We start from the raw sequence: 25,178 nt of genomic DNA on the forward strand, positions 1-25,178 counted from the left end.
TAAAATCTAACACCTAGCCTTCTCAATAAGGCTGAAAAATCTTGGAGGTCCCCTGTGCAAGTTGCGCACAATAAGGATCCCTTGGTGGTCCAAAATTGATAAGAGTAGGCTTCGACCGCAGTGCGGGCAAAAGTCAAAATTTCCTGCCAACTGAAAATGTTTAATGTATCCCGCACACTAACAAGACCTAATGCAGTTGCGACCGCTGTAAAATGCTTCCAAAAAAAAAAAAAGGGGGGGGGGGGGCATCAGCCACTGAGTAGATACCACTTACCAAAAGACACTGAGCGGGCAAAGACATCCCGTGAGGTATTTTTCTTCTTCTTTTTCTTCTTTGAAGTCCGGAGAGGCTGGGCAATGCTCAAATCATCTACAGGAAATAAAAAATGTTTATAGTTTAGATTTAGTGAGAGTTTTTACACCAATCGCAACACAATTAGGTGATATAAGTGCTGAAGATTAGAGGTGTTACTAGATAGTAGCCAACTAATAAAAGATGGAGGAGAGATAAGGACAATAGATGTTTTAGTTTTAGTAAGAGTATTACATCACTTGCAACACAATAAGGTCATAAGTGTCGAAGATTCGAGGTTTTACCAGAGAGTCACAAACACAGAAAGGAGAAATTAGGACCATAGATGTTTGACAGGAAAGGAGCAAACCACACCAGAGCACCCACCAACCATCCACTAATATTTTTTTTTTTGCTTTTTTACTTAAAATGGGTTTCTTTTTTTTTTTTTTTTCCCTTGCCCATTGATATGAGATTGACGCCATCTGATTAGTATAAAAAAGTGCATATGATAGTGTCCAATAGTGTATTACGTGCATACTTAGTATGACAAGTAACTGTTACAGATAGAGATCCCTTGATTATAGATGCAAGTCATTGATCTGCGAGCAATGATGATTTTAGAAATAATGGTGGTGAAGAGTGATAATGTAGGATTGCATTTAAGTAATGTTAGTGTTAGTCCTATCTTCCTCTGCTTCAATGAGTCACGAGGGAAGTGGGCACTCTCTATCCTGTTCCCTACTGGAACCATCTTTATGGTCACAGTGAAGTTCAGACATGATGGGCACAGTCTCTGTTAAGGTGACATTTATAGTGTTAGTCTATTCTAACGGGCCAAGATAAGCGCCGAGAGGAGCTAGGTGGGAAGAGAGTATAGTGGCAGGTATGTTGGGGTATTCGTAAGCGGGTTGTAGGTAGCAAGTTGACAAACAGATTATGAAGTTTAAAAATGCAGCATTCTACTCCTTGACCATTTACCCCGAAGATTCTTTTCGCCTCCTATTAAATTAAACTTGCTGAGAGTCTGACACAGGATCCTCGAACCCGAGGCGAGAGGGCTCAATTTACACATAATATTGTATCCCCTCACCTCAACGGGAGCGAACTTTAAATAAGTTTCTGACACATTGGGTCATCCTCACTCCTGTTCTACATTCACCTTAGTCATTTTTTTCATGTATTGACAAATGGGGAAAACCCGAATGTTGTTTACGTACAGTTACCAGAAATATTAGTAGGTAGTCCGACTCGAAATAGAGGTAGGGTGAGATAACAGTTTTGAAGTCCTCATTCTTAATGTAATAATGACTGCATTTATATAGCACATATCCACACAGTACAGCTCTTGGAGCTTTGCAAGTATTAATACCCCAGCAGATCCTACAACACCAAGAAATATTCTCAGTTTCCCTGGAACCATACAATGCAAGCTGCAAATTACATGCGCTAAAACACTGACAAACTGACAAGATCTTTCGCTGTCTATAGCCGGTACCCATTCTCACCTGAGTAAAGTAAGGAAAATTTGTGCAAAATACCCTTTCCAAGGACACAACATTGGACCCCTGACAAGGTTCGAACCCATAACATTTTGCCTGTGAACCCAACAGCCTAACCATTAGACCATCAAAAGTACAAACGGGAGAGGGCATAAGGCCATTTAGCCCAAAGGAACAACAAAAAGGAATCTGTCCATTGAGGAATGAGCATATTGACATACCGGTAACTTTACAACCATATCACCTATCAGAAGTATCGCAAATACTCACCTATAATACAAGTGATTTTTCTCAAAATAAGGTCCAAAAGTATACCCCTCATAATATAACATGCAACATACTGCCAAGATTGACCCAATAGAGGGGAAGCAATGCCAAATATCATTTTTGCAGATTGAATCAATCTCAGTTCTTGAAGGTAAAACACTATATTTGAGGCCTGACTAGAATCCCAACACTCACTTATCAATGCCAAACATGGACCACGAACAAGACATTAGAGCAAAGAATTACAACATGTGAAATGCGATGCGTTAGAAAAGCAGTAAACAACACCAGGCGAGACAAAATTAAAAACTCAGTAATCCGAGAAATGGTGGGCACAAATGATGTCAGGCATCACATCCAACACCAAAGAATCAAATGGTTCGGACATCTCCTACGATTACCAACACACCATGAAGCAAAACGTGCCTACATCCAAAAATTCGATGGCAACAAGGCTAGAGGGCAATCGAGAAAGACCTGGATAGATGGAGTCAGGAAAACATTAACCATCCACGGCATCCCCCTCGTCCAAGCTCTCCGGCGGGCGACAGAGAGAGGTCTCTTTCTTCCCGCGACACACAAAAAGGTATAAGCGGTGGATAAAGGAAAAGAAAGAACGAAAGAAGACTAGAACTTGTCATCATGTATGTTGAGCCCTCTTCTGCATGTCAAGATTCATCCAGTATTATATGCTCGACCTACAAAATGGGCTGATTTTGGAGTCAAAGCAACTCCCCCCCTCCCCTCCCACTGTATTATACTCCAAGTTGTGTTATCATATACTGTAATCAGTTTTAAAACAACTCAGGTGTTGTGAAAACAGGGCAAAACCTGATGGTAGTCCAAAGTATAAGAAATGACACACCGGATCAGTTTCATTGTGACCTTCTAAGCGATGCCCAATTATCGGTTCCATTCAGTTTGGTTGGTTTGGCGTTAGCTGGATTGTCTTATATGACAATGGCAAAACTGACGAAACCAACAAAACCAATGATGACCTTCAATAACAAATGCGTTTGCTTTCAAGGCCGCGTGTCGAGCAATCGGTTTGGGCAGTCAGTTGGTCTATTTATAGTGTGCTCTGAAGCCACCAGACACTTAACCGAACCAAACTGAACCGATCCTCCAATGGGCACCGCCTAACAGCATATCTTAAGCCATCATTGTAACATCACTAACTACCATGCCAGTGTTCACCCAGTTATAACCCACTCCTTGCCACAACAGGCCTCCAACTTCCACAGTCTATGCTTTGATGAATTATTTCATTAACCCTTTGAGCCCCGACCTCCTGGGGCTACTGTTTCCCTCTGCCTGAGCTACTGAGCAATATATTACTAACAATCACATGATTGCCAGAATCACATTCTATATCCCACACATGGTAGTCCTTGTCGTTACCAGCATCTAATTCAGAAAGATCTTCAAAATATTCAATGAAGTCCAGTGTAGTAAACATGGCTTTTCAAGTGCGTTTGGTCCCAGATGGGCTGCGTTGGGGATAGGGTCTCCCTCACCGATGTACTGGTGGCTAGGCATACGAGCAATTTTATGCACCACCTGTTTTCTGGCCACCTGTTTTCTGGTGACTTCCAAAGCTTGAGAGTCTTTGAAAACTGTAAATTTACATTTTTAGTGCCTTTAATCAACATTTTTCAGTAAAATCCATACATAAATGTGTTTTTAAAAAGGACATTAAAGGTGGTAAGCCAAAAACCACAGATTCAATTTTAAAATTGCTCATTCGGGAGAAAAATGCTTGTTTCTTCAATTTCATGATTTTGACGAGCGCCTGATTTCACCACATTGCCTCACATATTATGTAATCTGTCGTAGAACACATTTCTTTTATCCCAGACAAGTCAACACAAAATGCTGGTGTCTGTGTTGTAGTGGTTAGGCTTTTTGCCACTGCATGCAGAAGATGTGTTAGATCCCCAAGTCGTGGGGAGGAAATTTTTCATCAAATATCTCCACCTGTCTGCTGAGGTACTCAGTCACCCTTAGCTCAGGTTGGTCTTGACAGTTAAGGTCTCAACAGCCCATTTCCTAAATAATTCCAAATGGAGTTGATGGGAGTGTAATTCTTTTACAGCATACCATTTAGTTTGGTTTAGTACCGGTTTCACTGCGCTCGCAGCCGCATTTGAATACAGATGGCATCTTGAATTGCCTATAATTACCTTATGCTGCTATGGGACAGGGTTAATGTCAGAGTTTACTAAGTTAGTTTTACAGCTCTTGCAATACATATACGTCATATAAGTGCTGAAGATTGGAGGTGTTCCTAGAGAGTAACATATTTTTAAAAAGGAGGAGAGATAAGAAAGATAGTGTTTGATAAAAACGAAGGATCAAACCACATCACAGCGCCCACCAACCATCCATCATTGAGAGTAGGAAGGAAGGGAGGGGTTGGTGAATTTCAGGGGCGGACATACCATTCCACTATACTTGTGGTGTTGGTGGTCTTGTGGTTAGGCTGTTGGGCTTGCAACCAAAAGGATATCGGTTCAAACCCCGTCAGGGGCTAGACATTGTGTCCTTGGGAAAGGCACTTTACATGAATTTTCCTCACTTCAAACAAGTGGGAAATGGTGCCTGACTATAAACAGCAAAAGATCTTGTTAGTTTGTTAGTGTTTGAGCGCTAAATCAGCTGTTTGTACTGTATCATACTTCCTTGGAAGCAGAGAATGTTTCCGAGTGTTCTAGGGTCTGCTGGGGTAATAACAGAGATTGTAAAGCACACAGAGCTTGCTGTTGAGCAGGGATATGTGCCATACATATGCTTTTTATTATACATTATTATTACATTCAGACAAAAATACTTTACCTGACTGCTTCTCCTTCTTGGTGGACTTTTGCCTGGCCACCAGCATTGGGCCAGGAATGACATCACTTGGCGGAGGAGCAGCAGCATCACTGACATGTGAGGCCGACATCTGACTCTGCAACTGTTCAGCAACTCTGTCATTGTCGTTGTCTCTAGAGTCTGGCCAAGCCATCGAGTTCTCGTGCACTTCTGTGTTTCTGGGCTCTACTGGTGAACCCACTACTGTCCCAGTACTGGAATAAGGTTGTTCATTTTCCCCCTCATTGCCGAGATTAACTGTGTGTTCTACTCCAGCAGACGCACCAATCGTACCATCAACTTCTGAGCTGCCAGGAGACTGTAGAGTACTGTGAATGTCGGCCTGATGCAGTGGTAAGGAATCGGCCTGGGGCAATGCCGAGACTGACGATGAAATGGGAGACAGCTCCTCCCCACTTGTTTTCCTACCTCCAAGACTTTCACCCTCTTCCATTAATGTTTGGCTTTCTGAAAGTTCCTTCACGCCGTCTTCCTCCCCGACAGCCATGACAACAACATCACTGGGCCTTGTGGTGCCTGGAGAAACAGGCTCTGAGGAACTCACAACCGACTTTGCCGACACTGGCGAATGGGTCGAGGAAGCAGAATCACAGAGAGCAGCAACACCCTCGGAGTGTCCTTCCCCTTCCTCGAGATAAGGCTGCTCACCATTCTGAGCACTGGCAGGTTTTGGAGTAAACGTAACATTCTCATTATTGTCCAACCTCGGCTCCACTTGCTTTGTAGTCGTGACATCACCTAAATTTTCCAAATTGGGGTTTGTAGTACCACAGTCAACAATGTCAGACCCTGGAAACACTGAGACTTGATGTGAATCGGTGTCGGAGTCACTCAAGACCTGACTGACCACCGCATAATCTGGACATTGTGAGTATAATGGCGAGGGCGTCATGTTTGTCTCTGTACCATCCATTTTGTTACCAACCCCAGCTTCAGTGCCCTGTGGCAGATACAAACCCGAGGACACAACATCATCACCACCACTCTCGATGGCGTGAGATCCATCTTCAATCTCCCCTTCCTGCCAGTAATCACCTTCCTCAGCAGTGACGACATCCGACTTTCGGTTGTATCCCCCGGGGCGAGCAGAATTGTCAATGGCCACACCTTCACTGACCACTACCATGCCTGTGGGAAGATAGGTGTGACCCATGATCTCCGCAGTGTCCACAAACTCGCTTTGAGCCTCCAGAGAGTCCAGCGAACCATCACTGACATCCTCCAGCAACGCCTCCACTTTCTCTGCCAGACGAGACTTGCCTTCCTCTCGGAGACCTGCCAAAACAAACCCACACACACATTACTACCCTGAACAGTTTGTTTGTTTTAGTTTTAATAAGTATTTTACGACACTTGCAATACAATACGGTCAGGTAAGTGCCAAAGATTAAAAGTGTTACAAGAGAGTAACAAATACAAAAAAGAGGGGAGATAAAGATGATAGATGTTTGATACGAAAGAAGAGCTGTCCTGCCAAGAACAAGTGATTATCTTCAAACAAAGAACACAACACACAAGACTCAAACAACACATGCATGTACAGATGTTTTAAGCTAGTTCATTCCCCAAAATGCCAGTGTGGAGAAGCAGACCAAACTGTGGAACACATCATCCAGCAGTGCAGGACACACAGAGCCCTGAGACAGAAAGCATGGCCAACCCCACTGACACAACAGGAGAAGCTATGCAGGCCAACAGAAGAACTGAGCAGGACGGCCCAGATATGATAGATACTGGACTTCAAATGAGATGCCATCAAGAAGCAGAAGAAGAATCTCACATAAACTCATACCAGTAGCTTGAGCTGTACTTTGTCTGTTTGTTTGAGTGAAGAGAAGCACATCTACACAATAACTGGTTTACAGTATAAGGAAGAGATAAGACAGACAGAAAGAAACAACAGAAAGACAACCAGACACCCTACCAGCCAGTTGTTCCCTCCAACCGCTCTCTAACTTGAGCTAATGGATGGTACTAAAAAAATAAATAAATAAATAAATAAGAAATCAAATTTTTTAAACAAGCCAAGTTACCCCCTGGTTTTGAATTGTTTAATTTAAATTTAGAAAAGACTGAACATGGCCTTAGTTAAACTTATTTCTGTAAGTCAAACACTGTGAAATGAGTCCCTCCAGACCAAGACATTTTGGCTGGACAAAGCTCTACTTCAGATGAGTGTAGGCACTTCTGGCAAACCAAAGGAGACACAGGCCTCAACTTTCTATACTTAAAAACAAAACGTACTGCAAAGCGGCAATGGGAGTGCAGCCTATGCAAGCACCTTCTGATTCCTTTGATTGTGTGTTGCTCAATTCTACGAGCTGTGTTTTCTTTTACACCATTATAATAACACTGCCATAGACATCCATCTGTCCAAGGCTGCCACTTTTCTCCTCAACAATGTGTGGCCATCATGAACAATTTCCACTAAACCAAGGCAGCCAGACAGACGGAAACAAAAGAGGGACAAAATAGAAGTAAGACCTGCCAGTGACACTCTCAAGCCACCCTCTACGCACCACCGGTAAGTACAGACAATAAATCCTGCTTGATTCTCTTGACCACGGCTGGCCGTAGCTTGATCTGGTCAGCAGCAACCAGCAGTGAGGCCATCAGTGTCCAGTGGCAGCGTTTGGACAGGACAGTGAACAGCTGGTACACAGGAAGTAGCACCAAGCGGGTGACCGAGCCATTTGCCAGGAAGAGGTACACGTCGTTGTTACACACTGCCAAATCCTGGACACCTGAGGAGAGCCAAAGGGGGTTAATTTGTTTGTTTTAGTTTTAGTAGAGGTTTTACGGCGCTCGCAACTGCATAAGGCAATATGAGTGCCAAGGGGTGGATGTCAACAGAGAAGCCCTTACAAGGAATCAGGCTTACTCGGCTCACCTCTCTAGCTTCAACAGCACAAAGTCTACTTCGACTATCAAGGCACCCTGGAAATAGCGAGTCACAAGTGTGTGACAAACATATAAAAGAAGTAGAGGAAAAATGACGATAGTGAGGATTAGGAAAGAAAAAGCAGCAGTTCCCTGATGCAGTTCAGGCACAGTTATGAGCATGACATTGTTGAACCAGCCCATGTACAATTCTGCCGTATTTAAGAAAAAGTTAATGTCCCCTACTTTGGGAATGGCTTAAAGAGGGAGATAAGGATGATGATGTTTGATAGGAAAGAAGAAGCAAACCACACCAGACCACCTGCCAACCACGCATGGATATTACTTTGTTTGTGTAAAATATTTTCGTAAGAGTATCAAGTAATTTGCAACACAATAAGGTCATATAAAAGATGAAGGTTACAGGTGTTAGTTTTAGTTTTAGTAGAGGTTTTACGGCGCTCGCAACTGCATAAGGTCATATGAGTGCCAGAAGATTAGAGGTGTTACAAGAGAGTAGCAAACATAAAAAAGAAGAAGGGGAGATAAGGACGATAGATGTTTGATAGGAAAGAAGGAGCAGACCACACCAGAGCACCTGCCAACCACCCACAATTACAGGTGTAACAAGAAAGTAACAAACACTAAAAAAAAGGAGGAGAGAAAAGGATGATAGATGAATGATAGGAGCAAACACCAGAGCCCCCTCCCAGCTACCCACATTTTAGTAAAAAGAAGGACAACGACACAATAATAGTCATTTAGAGACCTGCCAGACAGACAGAGACATCAGAAGGAAAGTAAAGAAGTAGCGCACTCAAACCAACCACCTATACGTGGCGATTATTATGCATTATGTAAACCTTTTGTAGAAATTTACAGCATCTGTGGTGTAGAGGTTAGGTGCTTCACCATCCCACTCAGGAGACGTCAGTTCAATACCTATGATGCGAGAATTTTTATAGAACATTTGCATCTCTCTGCTGGGACATTGCATCTTTCTCAGCTCAGGCTGGCCCTGAGAGACTGGGTCAAAACAGCCGCATCCTGAATGATCAACTCTTACAACTACAAAATTAGAAATAGTACTGCTAAAGTTGGAGAGCCCAGCCCTGAGAGACAGCAGCAAGGCATAAGAAGGTCAAGAAACTTCTCCAACATGTAAAAGTTCAAGGCTCAAATCCAAATTATTCTGAGGTCCCAGGTGTAACACCAGTGCAATCCCACTGAATATTTTTAAGGGGTTTGCAAGGTTCAGTGAGAGTAGCTCCGTAACACAGACACATATTGCTACCACATAATTACAAAATTCTATCTGCACAGTACCTAGTTTTGAGAAATTGGACGTTAAAGATTTTGAGTTTCACATCATATCAAGCCTTTTCGAATGCAATTCTTTGAATATCTTGATAATGACTCCAAATAATATTACGATTTTAAGAAAGCAGATAGAACATTTGGTTTCTGACCTCATGGTCTCAGTAACGCAAAATGGCCAAAAATGTCAGATAGAACTTTGTCATTCTAAGGTAACGATATTTAAAGGAAGGCATCGCCTACAACACAATCAAACGGGGTCAAAAGCCACATTAAACATATCGAAAACCAAAACTAAACCCACCTTTCACATCCTCTGTCCAGACAAGAATCTTCACGTTGATTGGGTCAAAAATGTACAGACCTTTAGCACTCCAGGTCACCAGGAATTGACTGCAACAGAGGAGCCCAGTTGGCAATAGTCAGCATCTGAGCCCTTACAATGTTTCAGACTTTTTTCTCCCATTAAATTCAACATCCTACTATATAAAATGTAGCATATTGTAGTTTTCCATACCACCTTAAAAGAAACTTAGTTCATTGTAATTTTCAATACCATCTGAGAGCAAAACATACTCCAGGAAGGAGGTGGGAGAAAAATTCAGACTTCACCTGCATTGTGACTTGATCAATTTTGATTACAAATGCAACAAGACATCAAGACTGATTCTGCTTTGGCAGGAATTTTTGTTTCCTTAAATTGCTTTGACTTGACTACACTTTTTTTTCTTGCTAACGAAGTCTCATAAGCATTCTGGAGTTTTAGCTCGTGGTGACATTTAACTGAACTGAATGTAAATGAATTTTTGCTCACAGTACAATAAACAAGAAATCCGAAAGAAAACAATACCGAAAGGAAATAAAGACAAATAATAGAAGAAACTAAATACACAAACCAACAAAAATAAAAGGACAACCATATAACGAACTGGCAAGTAAAAGAAAGAGGAATTTGAACAGTAAAAAACATAATACAGCAGACTTTCAACCTGATATATTACAGAAACGTTACCCCAAACGGAACATCTTCAGGAAGTTCACCGACTGCCCCGTGTATGTTTTGTTGATGCATTCATAGCTGTCCCGTCTGTGAAGAAAGACAACATATAGAAATGTTGTTTTCAGATTTTACAGCACTATCAACACAAGACACCATGATGTGTCCTTGGGAAAGTGCTCTACCCTTCTTTCTTCTGTCCACCCAGCATTGGTTTAGTTTTAAATAAGAGTTGTACGGTACTTAAAACACGAAAAAGTCATTTAAGTGTAGAAGATTAAAAGTGTTACAAGAGAGTAACATACAAAGAAAAGAAAGAGGAGAGATAAGGACAAAACATATTTCATAGGAAAGAAGGAGCAAACCACATCAGAGCACCCACCAAACATCCACCCATCCAGCCACAAATGGATACTTAGCAATAGCGTCATGATGGGCATCTTGTTCTGCACTCACAGACGTTTTGCTTCTAAAAATAATGGGAACAAAAATAAGTCCCTTATTCTACCATCACAGAAATACCAATATTTTAAAAACGACACGATCTTGACACATAATGGCACTATATGCAGGGCATACAAAGCCTTAATAATAATAATAATAAATGACATTTATATAGCGCTCAACCCCGAATAAAGTACACAGGCTCTGGGCGCTTTACAATACAGTACAACATACAACAGTAACATAAAATGTTGTGTTCTGACTAAAGAAAATTATTCCAAATATTCATCTTATTAATTTAAAAACAAAGGACTTAACATAAAGCGAACACCTACCCTAGGTTGACCACAGGTACAGGCGGAATTGCCAGCAACTGTTTGAACTGGTGGGTGTTGAGGACTTTGCCTTGGAAGTCGACCTGCAGGAAACACACAGGAAATCACCAGATTGTCACGGTTACATTATCAGGTAGGGATTCATTTACTTTTCACTGGGACCAGGGTAGATTCAGGCTTGGGTTTCGATTGATTTTAGTTTCGATTGAGACTAGGGATGATTAACCCCTTCATGACATCGTGCTTTTTTTCAAATTTCCCTTGACCCAATTTTTGCTAGCCAAAAGGGTGAGCAGTTTCAGTCACTTCGCAGCCCCTTCCAAAATTAAAGAGTTACACGATTCGTACATTTTTGTTTTCTCAGGTTTCCAGTATTTCATTATTTTTCCGCTAAAATTCCTTTCAGAGCTATTGTAGATAGTAATAAAATCCGGCATGGTGCATTTTAGGATTTGCATTGCATGAGAGGACAACATTTTGACTCATTCTCTCTCTCATTCTCTAGTCTCTCTTTCTTTCTCTATCCCTTCCCCCCCCCCCAAATCTTTCTCTTTCTCTCTGCCCCTCTACTCATCTCCCTTCTCCATCTCTCTTTACACTCGTAATGTATTTCAACATAACTGTCCCAACTTAAGAATTGGCTGTATTAACACCCAGTCGTGCTGCAACAAAACAAACATTGTAAGAGACGTAATTGAAGAAATGAACATCGACTTGTTGTGCATCACAGAAACTTGGCTTCGAACAGAAGGCGATGAATCTATCATAGCCGACCTTCTACCACCCGGCTTTGAACTTAAATCTTTTTCACGCGGATCACGTGGTGGCGGAATTGCTTTTATTCATCGGCGAGGTTTACCAGTAAAGTTCATCTGCGGTGGTCCATCGTATCGCACATTTGAATCAGCCACTGCTTTCATCAGATCAGAGCAACTTACCTTCCGTGTGACATGTATCTATCGACCGCCACCTAACAAGAAAAATAAATTTACAAGTAAAGAATTCTTCATAGAATTCCAAGATCTACTCTTTCAACTAGAGCAAGCTGCCTCCCCCTTTTACATCATAGGGGATTTCAACTTTCACTTTGATGTTCCATCTGTACCAGACACCAAACGCCTTGTTTCAATTCTTGATGATCATAATCTACAGCAGCTAATCAAAGAGCCGACACATCGTAGTGGTCACATTTTGGACCTGCTAATTACCAACACTGCTGACCAACATGTTCTTAAACATCAGGTTTTAGATAAGGCTATCTCTGACCATTCTCTTCTGATAGCTAACATTAACATCTCCAAACCAAAACACGTAAGAAGAAGCATACTTTCAAGGAACACGAGAACAATAGACACACAGGCACTTCGGGACGACGTGAGCAAAACACTGACAAGTCTATCCTCCCTAGATGCAGACACATTTCATGACACTCTCAAAGCGGCAATCGACCAACATGCGCCAATGGTAAAAAGAAACATTTCATCGAGACCCTTTTCTCCTTGGTTTTCACTTGAAATCAAAGAGGCCAAGAAACATCGACGTCAGGCAGAACGCAGGTGGAGGAAATCAAAACTTCAAGTTCACAGAGACATCTTTATTAACCACCGAGACAAAGTCAACTCAATCATCGAAAATAACAAGAAAAAATACTATCTACATGAATTACAAGATGTTAAATCACCCAAACAACTCGTTCAGACTACCAATGCTATTCTGGGAAAAGAAACAATATCTCCTCTCCCCTCTGCAACATCAGATGACGAACTTTGTAGTTTATTTGTGACTTTTTTCAATGACAAAATTAATACCATACGCTCTTCTCTCAACCTAGAGCCAAATGGAAATTTGGAATTTTCAGAATTTACTGGACAAATATTAGATTCTTTTAGTCCAGTTACAAATAGTGATATTTTAAATTGTATTAATGGGTCAACCATAAAAACATGCGACCTTGACCCAATGCCTGCTCATGTATTCAAAACCTGTATTGATATTGTCCTACCTCACATTACTCAGATAGTGAATATGTCACTTGCCACTGGCACAGTACCTAATACTTTCAAACAAGCTATTGTAAAACCTTTATTGAAAAAACCCGGGCTTGATAAAAATGAATTTAAAAACTATGGACCAGTTTCGAATTTGCAATTTGTCTCAAAAATTCTAGAGAAGATTGTTTTAAGTCAAGTTTTGTCTCACATGAGAAAAAATGGTCTTGAGGAAATTTACCAATCTGCCTATAAAACTCATCATAGTACCGAAACTGCGCTTTTAAAAGTAACGTCTGATTTATTGGATTCCATTGATGGCAAAAACATCTGTCTTTTAACTCTTTTGGATCTGTCCGCAGCTTTTGACACAATTGACCATGCTATTCTACTCACAAGACTTGAGCGCTCATTTGGCTTATCGGGTACTGTGCTTTCATGGTTTAAGTCATATTTACTAGAAAGAGTTCAGTCAGTGCAAATTAAAAATAGCTTTTCAAAGCAGGTCAGGCTCGATTATGGAGTTCCACAGGGGTCCGTTCTTGGACCAGTGCTCTTTACACTATATACACAGCCCTTAGCAAGCATTTTACAAAATCATGGATTGAATTATCATTTTTATGCCGATGATTCCCAAATGTATGTTAATGGCACCATTCAAGATCTACCAAACATGATTTCCATCACTAAACAATGTTTTTATGAAATCAAAAAGTGGATGACAGTAAACAAATTGAAACTAAACGAAGAAAAGACAGACATCATTCTTATAAAAAATCCACGATTAAATAAAGATCTGGAAAGTGTCAACTTTGATTTATATGGGCATATGACATCTAGTAAAGAAGTTGTCAGGAATCTCGGTGTATATATTGACCACCACTTATCAATGGGCTCGTTTGTAGGATCTCTGTCCAAATCCCTTTATTTTCAGCTGAGAAGGATAGGCCTAGTTCGAAAGTACTTAAGCGAAGAGACCACAAAAACACTGGTAACATCTCTTATCCTATCTAGATTAGACTATTGTAACTCACTCCTGGCAGGTCTGAACAACAAATATTTGAATCGTTTACAAGTCATTCAAAACAATGCCGCTAGACTGATAACAAGATCTAAAAAACGAGACCATGTCACTCCATTATTAAAAGAACTGCATTGGCTCCCTGTAAAAGAACGAATAATATTTAAATTCTGCGTCATGTGTTTCAAATGTGTAAATAAAACTGCTCCTTTTTATCTACAAGAACTTATCAGTATATATAAACCAGGGAGAAACCTAAGATCATCGAACGATAACACCCTACTTGTGACACCTGTAAAATCATACAAATCATATGGAGAGAGATCTTTCTCATATCTTGGTCCATTTATGTGGAACAGATTACCCATGAAACTAAGACAAATAAGAACACTTGATAGCTTCAAAAGACATCTTAAACATTTTCTGTTCCTACAGGCCTATCCTCCATAAGCTTTTAACGTTATCTTTCATTACATTTGTTCTTTTCCTATGTCTGGATGAAAATAGTCTGTGTGTGTGTGTGTGTGTGTGTGTGTGTGTGTGTGTGTGTGTGTGTGTGTATGTGTGTGTGTGTGTGTGTGCATTAATGTATATTGCTTGAGAAGAAAGGAAGTAGTAAGAAAGGTTTTTGAAAAATGGGTATTCCAATGTAAAGCGCATTGAGCTACTTTTTTTGGAAATGCGCTCTATAAATGTTATATATTTATTATTATTCTCTCTTTCACTCCCGATTAGATCCTACTCTGATACTACCAGCTATGGTTCTTGAAACACCAAGTTTCAAAGAAATAAAGGAGAAATTATAAGAGAAAAGAAAAGCGTTACCTCCCACATCCGAGAACTGGGTCGAGCACAGTAGATGACGGAGTACTGGGAGCGGGGCTCCAGGAAAAAACAAGATCCGAACTCCCCGTCCCTGGAGAGTGTAATTAAACAGATGACACAAATAGGCTTACTCTTCTACACCTGCACACACATGTGTAGCGTTTGGCATAAAATTCCCTAACTCCTAACCTACAAATCTAAATACAGAAGGGATTATTTTAAGAATAATTTGGCACATCTCTAATTTTGCACCCTGAACTCATTCGCTACGCCGAGCCGTGGGGGGCGGCGCGGCTTAAGTGCCGTCAGTATGCTAAGCCGCCCCCGGCGGCTCGAGAACCGACGTTCGATTTTAGCTTGGTTTCTATTCCAATCCACATATCCATGTTAAAATAAAGGTCATAAAATAAAGTTGACTTCCGGGTCAAGCGTTTCCACCGAAAATCGGAAGTTTTGATTCAGTTTTGAAACACGATTTCGAAGTTTATGCAACATTGTTTTATCGCGAAGCCCAAATTATAGCCCAGATACCAGTCTTAGTACTTTTAAACAACAAGATGTATCATTATTTTGCTCACTAAAGAAGTGTAGGACTCTTCTTTATAATATTGATACTACTGGACTCAAATTGCCAGTGCACTGTAATTGAGAAATCATTATTTTTTAGTGCTAGATCTAGGCCTAGATCAAAATATTTTTTTCTCCCCAAAATCACTACTTTTTGGTGAATTTACTCAAAAAGTACCACCCAAGACATGTATAGGTTTATTCCAAATGCAATTCTGAATAATTCCATATAAGATACGAGTGATTTTTTCTGTTTGGGATCTTTTTTTTCAAAATTATTTTTTTTTAATTATTTTTTTCAATATCGGAGTTTATGATCCAAATGTACAAATATTATGGAATGAATGTAAATAACTGCTCATTTTCAATATTTTCCTGTTCTATATACAGTTATGGTTATTTTGATGTATAATTTGACTAGGTGCAAACATATTTTTTGAGTTTCATCTGAGATTATAAATTTTTTGTTTTCAAATTTTATCCGCAGCCAATCACAATTGTGTTGCATAATCGCCTCTTACAGGAACCAAAGTTGAAAAATACTCAAATAAACAATACAGATATATTCCACAAAACATACTGAAATTGTTGATATATAATATGTTGATATTTATTTGAATTTATGGCCCCCAAGACCTGTGAACTGCGCACTAGTCCTCATCTCATTTCACCCTCCCGAAAAAAATTCGTCCACAAGCCAAAAATAATACGTAGCGAATGAGTTAAGCAGCATATCACCACAATAACGGTCAACTAACGCTTACAAAAAGCAAGAGACCCAGAAAGAAAGAAAATTGGGATGCAAAAGAAATATGCCCTGACAGTGGCCATCTCCAACCATCTGCCATTTTTCCTTCATCAGCCACAATGAAATATAAAAACATAGACTTCAATACTCACGAGACAGGAAATTTTTGTTTCTTTCTTAGATTTATGAATAATCATAACAAAAAGAAAAAAAAGGTGACTGAAAGCTGATCCGATATTAAAGGTTACGTAGAAATATTCTCTTAAGGCAACTCTTATACCACAACTCAAATTATAATATGCAAATTGCTTTACAACATATCACCGGCGTCTGTGGTGTAATGGTTAGGCATCTCTTTGTCACACGCAGGAGACCCGAGTTCGGCTGCGGACTGCGAAAAATTTTCACCAAGTATACCAGTTTTTCTACTAGGATGTTGTATCCCTCTCAGCTGAGATTGACCCTGATAGGCAGGGTTGAAACTCACCTCCTAAAAAGATATAAATTGTGTCAGTTGGGGCATAAAAACACCTACTTTAAAAAAAAGAACAACAACAAATTACTACATGTCCTAACATTGTTTCCAAGAGTACCATACCTTTTCTTAGTCCCTATGGTAGAATAATTGTGCCTGAAATAAACAAAATCATTTTTCAACATCATCCTAAATAAAATAATGACCTCAGTACAATGAATCCTTACATCCAAAAAGACATCACATCTTAAAAATTAATCAACATGTGTGTATGTAAGACACAGTATCATGTGTGTGTGTATATATATATATATACAGAGAGAGAGAGAGAGAGAGAGATAAAAAGGTGCAGTATCATTTATACATTTAAAACAGAAAACAGCAGTTTTGTATTTGATCCTTTCTTTTACTGGCAGCCAGTGTAGTTCTTTCAGAATTGGTGTTACGTGCGCTGATTTCCTTTGTTTCATTATCAATTTCGCTGCTTGATTTTGGAGTACTTGTAACTTTGATAGTTTTTCGGCCGTCAAGCCGGATAAAATAACAGTAATCTAATTTTGATAAAATCAGTGTTGTTATTAATGTCTTGGCTGCTGCTTTAGTTAAATAATTTCTTACACTGCCAATTTTCTTGAGCTGAAAATAGATACATTTGCTAAGCTGGCTAATTTGGGAGGACATAGACATATCATAATCCAACTGAACCCCTAGATTTTTAAGACGTCTTTTTGAACAAATGGTATGGTTATTTATATCAGTTTGTAGTTCTGGGAGATTTCTAATGGCTTTTGTATTTCCATTCAACATTATTTCCATCTTTCCATCATTTACTTTTAATTTATTACTGGTCATCCATATTTTTAATTCTGGAATACATTGCTCAGTGGAGTCGACTAAAAGTGATATTTGATCGAAATCAATAGACTTATAAATCTGAGTTTCATCAGCATAAAGGTTGCGTATACATTGTAAACAAGACAAGTCCAAGAACAGACCCCTGAGGAACACCAAAACTAAGCAAAACATTATTAGAATGCGTGCTTCCAACCACAACTGCTTGTGTTTGATCTTTAAAATGTGACTCAAACCATCGCAGGACAATACCCTTTACACCAAAAGTAGTATTTAGCCTCGCGAGTGAAATGTCATGATCAATGGTATCGAATGCAGCCGAAAGGTCTAATAGAGTAAGAAGACACACCTTTCTTTCAATAATATCTTTTAAAATATCAGTAGAGACCTTAAGTAACACTGTCTTGGTACTATGGTGTGCCTTGTATGCTGACTGATAAACTTAGTTAAGATTATTTGCTTTAATATGCTGTAAGAGTCTATTAGACACAACTTTTTCCAGAATTTTGGATAAGAATGAAAGATTTGAGACTGGTCTAAAAAATTTTAAGTCCTTTTAACAAGTCCAGCTTTTATCAATAGGGGTCTAACATGTGCTGTCTTAACACAAGTTGGGAGATATGTGGAAAAAGTTCATGTAAACATTTTTTTGAAAGGCTGGTGGGCATATGGTCTGAGGCACAAGTTTTTGATGGACTATCAAATATAATCTTTTTTATTTCTTCTTCCGTTGCTGGAATAAAATAATTGATGACTAGCCGAGCCCCCTAAACTGATGATAATTTGGTGCAATTGCACACATTTTATCGAGCCCTTGTCTGATGGAGCTGATTTTACTAGAAAAAAAAAGTCTGAAAAGCCACTACAAAGTTCTCTATCAGTGTGTGTGGGTCAAGGTGGACACAAGCAGCTTATCATTCCCCCAGCCCATTCGGAAGATGTTCGAATCCAAGTACACAATCACCTCTGAGAGGAGCGAGAACAGTCTAGGATAAGACAAGATAAGAAAAGAAAAGATAGAAATATAAACTTCATTGATCCATTAGGGAACACATCCAAATAAATAGGAGGTGTGGTATCTGTAACCAAATGTTTGATAAGCTACAGAGACTTTGCTTATTAGAAGTGTTCTCTTGAACAGTCGTTAAAAGTTTGAAAAATAGCCCGCTTAGTCATCATATTTCCACATTCTCCCGAATAATAATAAGCAAAAAGTATTCCCCTGAAGCATTTTACAGAGACAAATCTGTATCACTAACAGACTGCAAGTTTTTCTCCCCACAGCTATATTCTGTACATTAAACTTTTGTAAAGTTTTAAAAAGTTTGTACTAATTGGTACTAAGAGGTTTCGAGTAAAGTAAAGCACGTGGTGAAATGGTATGGGTTTAATGCCCCTATCAACGGTGAGGTTATTTAAGAGGTAGGACCTTCGAGTTAAACGTCCATCTCAGAAAGGACCAAGCCAAGTCAGAAACAGAAATCCCTGTAAAGAGCCTTTCCCAAGGACACACCGTCGGACCCAGCCGAACCCCCAAACCCGCAATCTCATGATTACGAGTCCGGTAGCCTAACCACTAGGCCATCGACGCCACCAAAAGCACATCAGCACAATAACAAGTATTTAGTGCAGGGAAAAAGAAAAGACAGACAAGAACAACAGAAGAGAAGAACAGAGGTGTCCTCCAACAGCCTGCATACTAATATGAATAGGCCCATTAGCTAAACGCACTTAGATGTGATCTTTAACAAACGTGGCAAAGCAAGAAAAAAGCCAGCAAAAACAAGAAGGAAAGAAGGAAGACCAAGAAAAGGCACCCTCCAACCACTCACAAACCGGATGCAACAGTGATGTACATACTTGATGGTGTCAAACAAGTGTGTGTGGGTCAAGGTGGACACAAGCAGCTTATCCTTCCACCAGTCCATTTGGTAGATGTTCGAATCCAAGTACACAATCACCTCTGAGGGGAGCGAGAACAGAGTCTTGGTCTGCACAGAAAAGTAAATGTCTGAGTCTCCAAATAGAAATCTTTTTAAAAATGCACACAAACTGATGGAAAGCACCTGAACCCTCAAATGAAATAATAATCACCACCTGTCAACAGTAACCATGCACGTGTTTGTCCGTTGGTTCTCCCACTCCTTGCCACAACAGGCCTCCATCTCCCCGGTCTCTGCTTTGATGCAGCGTCGGTGGCCTAGTGGTTAGGCAGATCATTTATTATAGTTTGTTTTGGAAATAATAAAAGTTTATTACCGGAAGGTGCCGCTGTAACTTAAGTTTGTTTAAGAGCTGCAGCGGTGGCCTAGTGGTTAGGCTCTCAGACTCGCAACCGTAAGGTCAGGGGCTCAAATCCCATCAGGGGCCCGACATTGTGTTCTTGGGAAAGGCATTCTACACGAATGATACCCACTTCACCCAGGTGAGAATGGGTACCAAGCTATAGTCAGCGAAAGATCTTGTCAGTTTGTTAGTGTTTGAGCGCTTAATCAGCTGCTTGCTCTGTATGCTTCCCGGGAAGCCGAGAATGTTTCTGAGTGTGATAGGGTCTGCTGGAGTAATATAGTGTAAAGCGCATAGAGCTTGCTGTCAAGCGGGGGTAAGCGCTAAACAAATGCTATTTATTATAATTATTATATATTATTTCATAAAGCTGTGGACCACTGTAAGATTTTGTGTTTTCAATGTCTGATGTAAAAAGTCTTCCTCTATTACAAAGCCTCTATTTTGCCCTACAGGACAGTTGTCTTCAGGTCCATTCTTATGTTTCTGATTGCATGACAAAGGAATTTAAGTCTTTTTTGCTCATCTTTGAAAAAATACTACACTGTGGATCAAGTTCTTAAACACTTTGCAATCACTTGCCGCAGTAACGCGCCAGTAAAAATTATTCTTTCGGGTCACCTGGCGCAAGAAGTCCATTGCAGTCATCATTCTAGCTGAGTGACCAGATCGGGTATTTTGTACTGCTGGCTGTGTGACTGCAAAGTGTTAACCCTTTGAGCCCTGACCTCCTGAGGCTACTGTGCCCCTCTGCCTGAGCTCCTGAGCAATGTACAGAAGTTTCCGCCTAAGATCCCGGTGATCGGAAGCTTTGAAATGCAGGATCATAGGTGAACCGGGATGTTAACCGACGTACCCAGGGAAGAATCTACGGTGAGCCATGTTAAGGCTCACAATCGGTAAAATGGTCTCCCTCCACTCTAAAATGAACTGACGTGACCCCTTGGTGGGCTTATGACATATGGCGAACAAAGAGTGGTTAACCTTGATGACCTATCACAGCACATAGTGGCATGAGGCGTGCCATTTTCACTTATTATCCTATCGTGAGTCTCATCTCAAGATCTACGCTTATCCAGTTGCCCCTCCCCTTTACCTGTCGAAAACTTGCAGCTTTCCATCCCTGACTGAGTTCCCCCCCCCCCCCAACCCCCTTTGTCATTACACACCATTACGTTGTGAACACACCGATTAAAATTCAGTCTGTCTCGCAAATTCAGGAGTAGAGACAACTGCTGCAATGGTCAAGGAAGAGTTCACAGTTCGATGTGACACTGCCTGGAGCGAACGTGTTGGCCCTACCCACCCAGCGAGTGATGTAAGTTTAGGGGGAGAGCTCAGGTGTGAGAGTTTGGGGAAAACAAACGTGTCAGTCAGTTCACACCCCAGTGTGATCCCGTCTGGGGTAAACACTGTATCGCTTCATTGAGTTTTATGTGTATGTGATCACATTCACAATAGTAGTTGATCTTTGACGCTACGGACAGTTTATTGTTCTCAACTTTTCACATTTGGTTGATCGGCTGTACCCACCTGGGTTTTTGTTCCGCAAATTATGATCTGAAATGCGGGATCTTAGCCAAAAATAGACCTTCAGAGTGAATCAGAGCAGGATCTTAGGGGTGACTTTTGTATAGTAAAAATTCTGTTTTCTTAAAACAGCCGGATCTGAAGCGAACCAGGATCGTAAGCGGAGGGATCTTAGGCGGAGACTGCTGTATTACAAACATCCATAAGATCATCAGAATCACTTTCCATATCCCACTCAAAGTAGTCCTCGTCATTACCAGCATCTAATTCAGAAAGATCTTCAAAATAATCAATAACATCCTGTGTAGTAAACACTGATTTCCCTGTGCCTTTTGTCTCAGGCTGACTGGGTAGGAGATAAGGTCTCGCTCACCTGTGTACCGTTGGCAAGGCATACGGGCAGTTTTACCCGCCATCAGTCTACCGGTGGCAAGGGCTCAAACTCAAAGTGTTAAGGAAACTTTCATATAAAAAATAATCAAAGTTCCAATGATAACTTGAAAAACGAAGGGACCCAGTAGCTCACAAAGAATGTCAAGCAGTGTTGTTTAGCTTAATTAAGTTTTAGTAAAAGTTTTACGGCACTTGCAGCACAGTAAGGTCGTATAAGTGTCGAAGATTTTAAGTGTTACAAGAGACTAACAAACACAAAAAAGAAGGAGGAGAGATCAGGACAACAGATATTTTGAAAGGACAGAAGGAGCAAGCCACATCAGAGCACCCGCGAACCACCCATGAACAACTCGCAAACTGTGTTGGAGAAAAGGTGCATGTCTTGAAACAAAACACTACGACCCAACTTCAAAACAATATTTAATCATCAAGCCTCTTCAAACCACTCAACCCCAACAGATGAGTAAACTTAAGTTACTCGGCAAAACCAAATGGGGGGAAACTAACTTGCATAAAATAAAGTACCAAAGACGAAAGGGAAAAGTTTTTTTTACCCGAGTCAAAGAGAGTTAAAGATGAGACGACAGTCCAGTGATGCAAGTAGGTGCAGACAAAAAAGTCTAAAAATTTTGAAGTGCAAGTAGTACTGGTTTTGGACGGAAAATTTGTATCCCTGGACAGTCATTCAGTGATGAGGAAAAGGAAGACAGACACACAGAAAAAACACAGGGATAGCAGAAAGCGAAGAAGCATGACCAACCAGTGGAATTTTCCAACCACCAATGAGACAATACCCAAAATAGGTTGAGGATGCCCCCTTCCCCCACCCCACCACCACCAACCCTTGGTTTTGATAGTTTAGTTTAAGTAAGAGTTTTACGGCACTTGCAACACAAATCTAGGCCATATAAATGCTGAAGATTAGAAGCGTTTCCAGAGAGAAACACAAAAAGAAAAGAAGGGGGCGGGATAAGGAAGACAGATGTACGACAGGAAAGAAGGAACAAACCACCCCAGAAAACCCACCTACCACCCACCCGGGTTTAGAGACAGGAACTGACCTTCGTGGAGGGTACAAAGATGATTGAAATCTTGCCCGTGTCATCGCCAACAAAGAGTTTTGAGCTGATCGCATCCCACACAAAGGCCTTGACCTGACGACCGGCATGATCGTGGGTCAGACGCACACGTTCGGGTTTGGCTCTCTTCTCGATCCTCAACTCAAACACCGCCACCTGTCCAGTGCTGTAAGGGAAAGCAACAAGTACTCTAGTTCGATTTGTTTGTTTGAGTAACAAGAAGCACATTGACACAATAGATGTCAGTTTTAGTTTTAGTAAGAGTTTTACAGCACCGGCAACACAATTAGGTAATAAGGTGCTGAAGATAAGAGGTATATGGGAGAAACAAACACAAAAGAGGAGGAGATTGTTTGTTTGTTTTAGTAGAGGTTTTACAGCACTCGCAACTGCATAAGGTCATATGAGCGCCAGAAGATTAGAGGTGTTACAACAGAGTAACAAACATAAAAAAGAAGAAGGGGAGATAAGGACGATAGATGTTTGATAGGAAAGAAGGAGCAAACCACACCAGAGCACCCGCCAACCACCCACAGAGCAGGAGAGAAAAGGATGATAAATGTTTGATCGGAAGGAAGGAGCAAACCACACCAGAGCACCTGCCAACTACCCACTTTGTCTCTGTAATCGTCTACTGGAGGCATATAAGTTATTTTGAAGACAGGCCCCAACACTGTGAGATGTGGAGGGATTTGATTCTTTGCAAGACCAGACCTCAAGTTGAAAGAAGATCAGCACAAAGGAGCAAACAAGAAGACACAGGTCAAACAGCACTGCTCCATGCACATCTTTTGCTACTTTTAGTTTAAGTAAGACCTTTACAGCACTTGCAACACAAATTGGTACAAGTGCGGAAGAACACACACACTAGAGTGTCCTGCGCGCTCATATGACATTATACAGTTGAGAGCGCCGTAAAACCCTTTAAAAAAACAAAACAAAAAGACACACACACACACATCTGAGTGTGAACACGCACACACACCTGAGGGTAAGACACACATGTCTTTTTTAGTTTAGTAAGTTTTTTTCGGCACTCGCAACTGCATAAGGTCATATGAGCGCCAAGGGGTGGATGTCAACAGAGAAGTCCAAACAGGGAATCAGGCTTTCTCTGCTCACCTCTCTAGCCTCAACAGCACAAAGTCTGCTTCGACTATTAAGGCACCCCGGAAATAGCAGTTCACAAGAGAGTGACAAACATGCAAAAGAAGTAGAGAAAAAACGACGATAGAAAGGATGAGGAAAGAAAAAGCAGCAGTTCCCCCTACGTTGTTCCGGCACAGCATGAGCATGACATGGATAAGTCAGCCCATCTGCAATTCTACTGTGCACACGAACATATTAATATCCCCCCTTTGGGAATGGCCCTTCAGTCAGTGGCATTGCCCTGGGGGGACACACACATCTGAAGGTAAGACACATACACTTGAGGGTAAGACACACACTGTGAAAACAAACCTGAGCGCGACACCAATATGCTGATCTCCAGGGGACAGGCTAACCTGGCACACCGGACTCGCCTCCTAAAAGGGTCACGGTCAAAGAGAGGGAAGAAAGTAAATTTAGTTTCAGTAAGAGTTTTACAACATTTACAACGCAAATAGGTTTACAGTATAATCCATTTATATCGACACCCGATGTATCGATATTTTGACACATAGACACATTTTTCAATAACGAAATTTTTCCTTCAATATCTTCACTAAACAATACCTCTTATATAGACTTTTTTCCGGCCCATTCTTTATTGACAAGCTTCCTGGGTGCCTGGTGAAGCCCACGAACATAAAAGGAGGAAAAAGCCACACTAACGGTCAATGCATTAGTTCTTCATTAAGTCCGCTTACCCGCCAAGTAGCCTTCCGACACACCAGGCTTTAGTAGGTCATGTAGGGCCTTAACAGTGTTGTCTCCAACACAGTGCAGTGCCTCACAGACGTGAGCGTCTCGCGCACAAGGCATCACCTCCCTACCCCCACTCCCGAGCGCCCACTCCCAATCGCTCACTCCCCTTCCCCATCCCATTCTTAGTCTGTCGCTGGCAAGTGCCTCGCCTTTCCATTTTCCCCAGCAAGCGGCCATAAATAGGCTTACAAGGATGCTACAACAAAGTTTGTGCTGGTGCGTAGTGTGTGCCTCACACTGCTTGGTCTTTGATACCGTAACTCCACCCCCCCCCCTGACTCTTGTTAGTTTCACTATGCAGTTGTGTAAGAATCAAGGGAAGCAACCAGCTTTTAAAAAAGTAGTGTTGTCTTTTTTACCGCTGACCTCCCCTTGTTTTTTTCCTCTTTGGCTTTATATTTCACTTATCGACAATGTTATATCGACATCAAATCCGCTTCCAAGAGCATGTCGATATAAGCGGACTTTACTCTATATTTGTGTCACGATGCGGTGGAATCAGGTGCTCGTCAATTTTTTGGCATATGGAGTTATTGGTATCACCTTAAAACCTGTCCATTTGCCTCGCTTTCAAAGAAAACAATACCAATTTATCTTG

The 25,178-nt window shown here is 40.9% G+C and overlaps 1 protein-coding gene across 1 annotated transcript in view; it reads right to left on the reverse strand.

Moving 5' to 3' along the window:
* LOC101848352 overlaps positions 1-25,178 on the reverse strand; it is a 56,399-nt gene that overhangs the window by 25,285 nt on the left and 5,936 nt on the right. The window contains exons 4-14 of the mRNA XM_005098140.3: positions 24,134-24,198; positions 22,655-22,838; positions 19,245-19,375; positions 16,656-16,688; positions 14,743-14,833; positions 10,909-10,991; positions 10,145-10,219; positions 9,437-9,525; positions 7,455-7,679; positions 4,897-6,210; positions 275-370 (exon numbers count right to left, since the gene is read on the reverse strand). Coding sequence (XP_005098197.1) covers positions 275-370; positions 4,897-6,210; positions 7,455-7,679; positions 9,437-9,525; positions 10,145-10,219; positions 10,909-10,991; positions 14,743-14,833; positions 16,656-16,688; positions 19,245-19,375; positions 22,655-22,838; positions 24,134-24,198 — 2,386 coding nt within the window. The remainder of the gene's footprint in view (positions 1-274; positions 371-4,896; positions 6,211-7,454; positions 7,680-9,436; positions 9,526-10,144; positions 10,220-10,908; positions 10,992-14,742; positions 14,834-16,655; positions 16,689-19,244; positions 19,376-22,654; positions 22,839-24,133; positions 24,199-25,178) is intronic.

The sequence above is a fragment of the Aplysia californica genome, unplaced genomic scaffold, assembly GCF_000002075.1.
Source record: "Aplysia californica isolate F4 #8 unplaced genomic scaffold, AplCal3.0 scaffold00173, whole genome shotgun sequence".
In the NCBI taxonomy this organism is placed as follows: Eukaryota; Metazoa; Mollusca; class Gastropoda; order Aplysiida; family Aplysiidae; genus Aplysia; species Aplysia californica.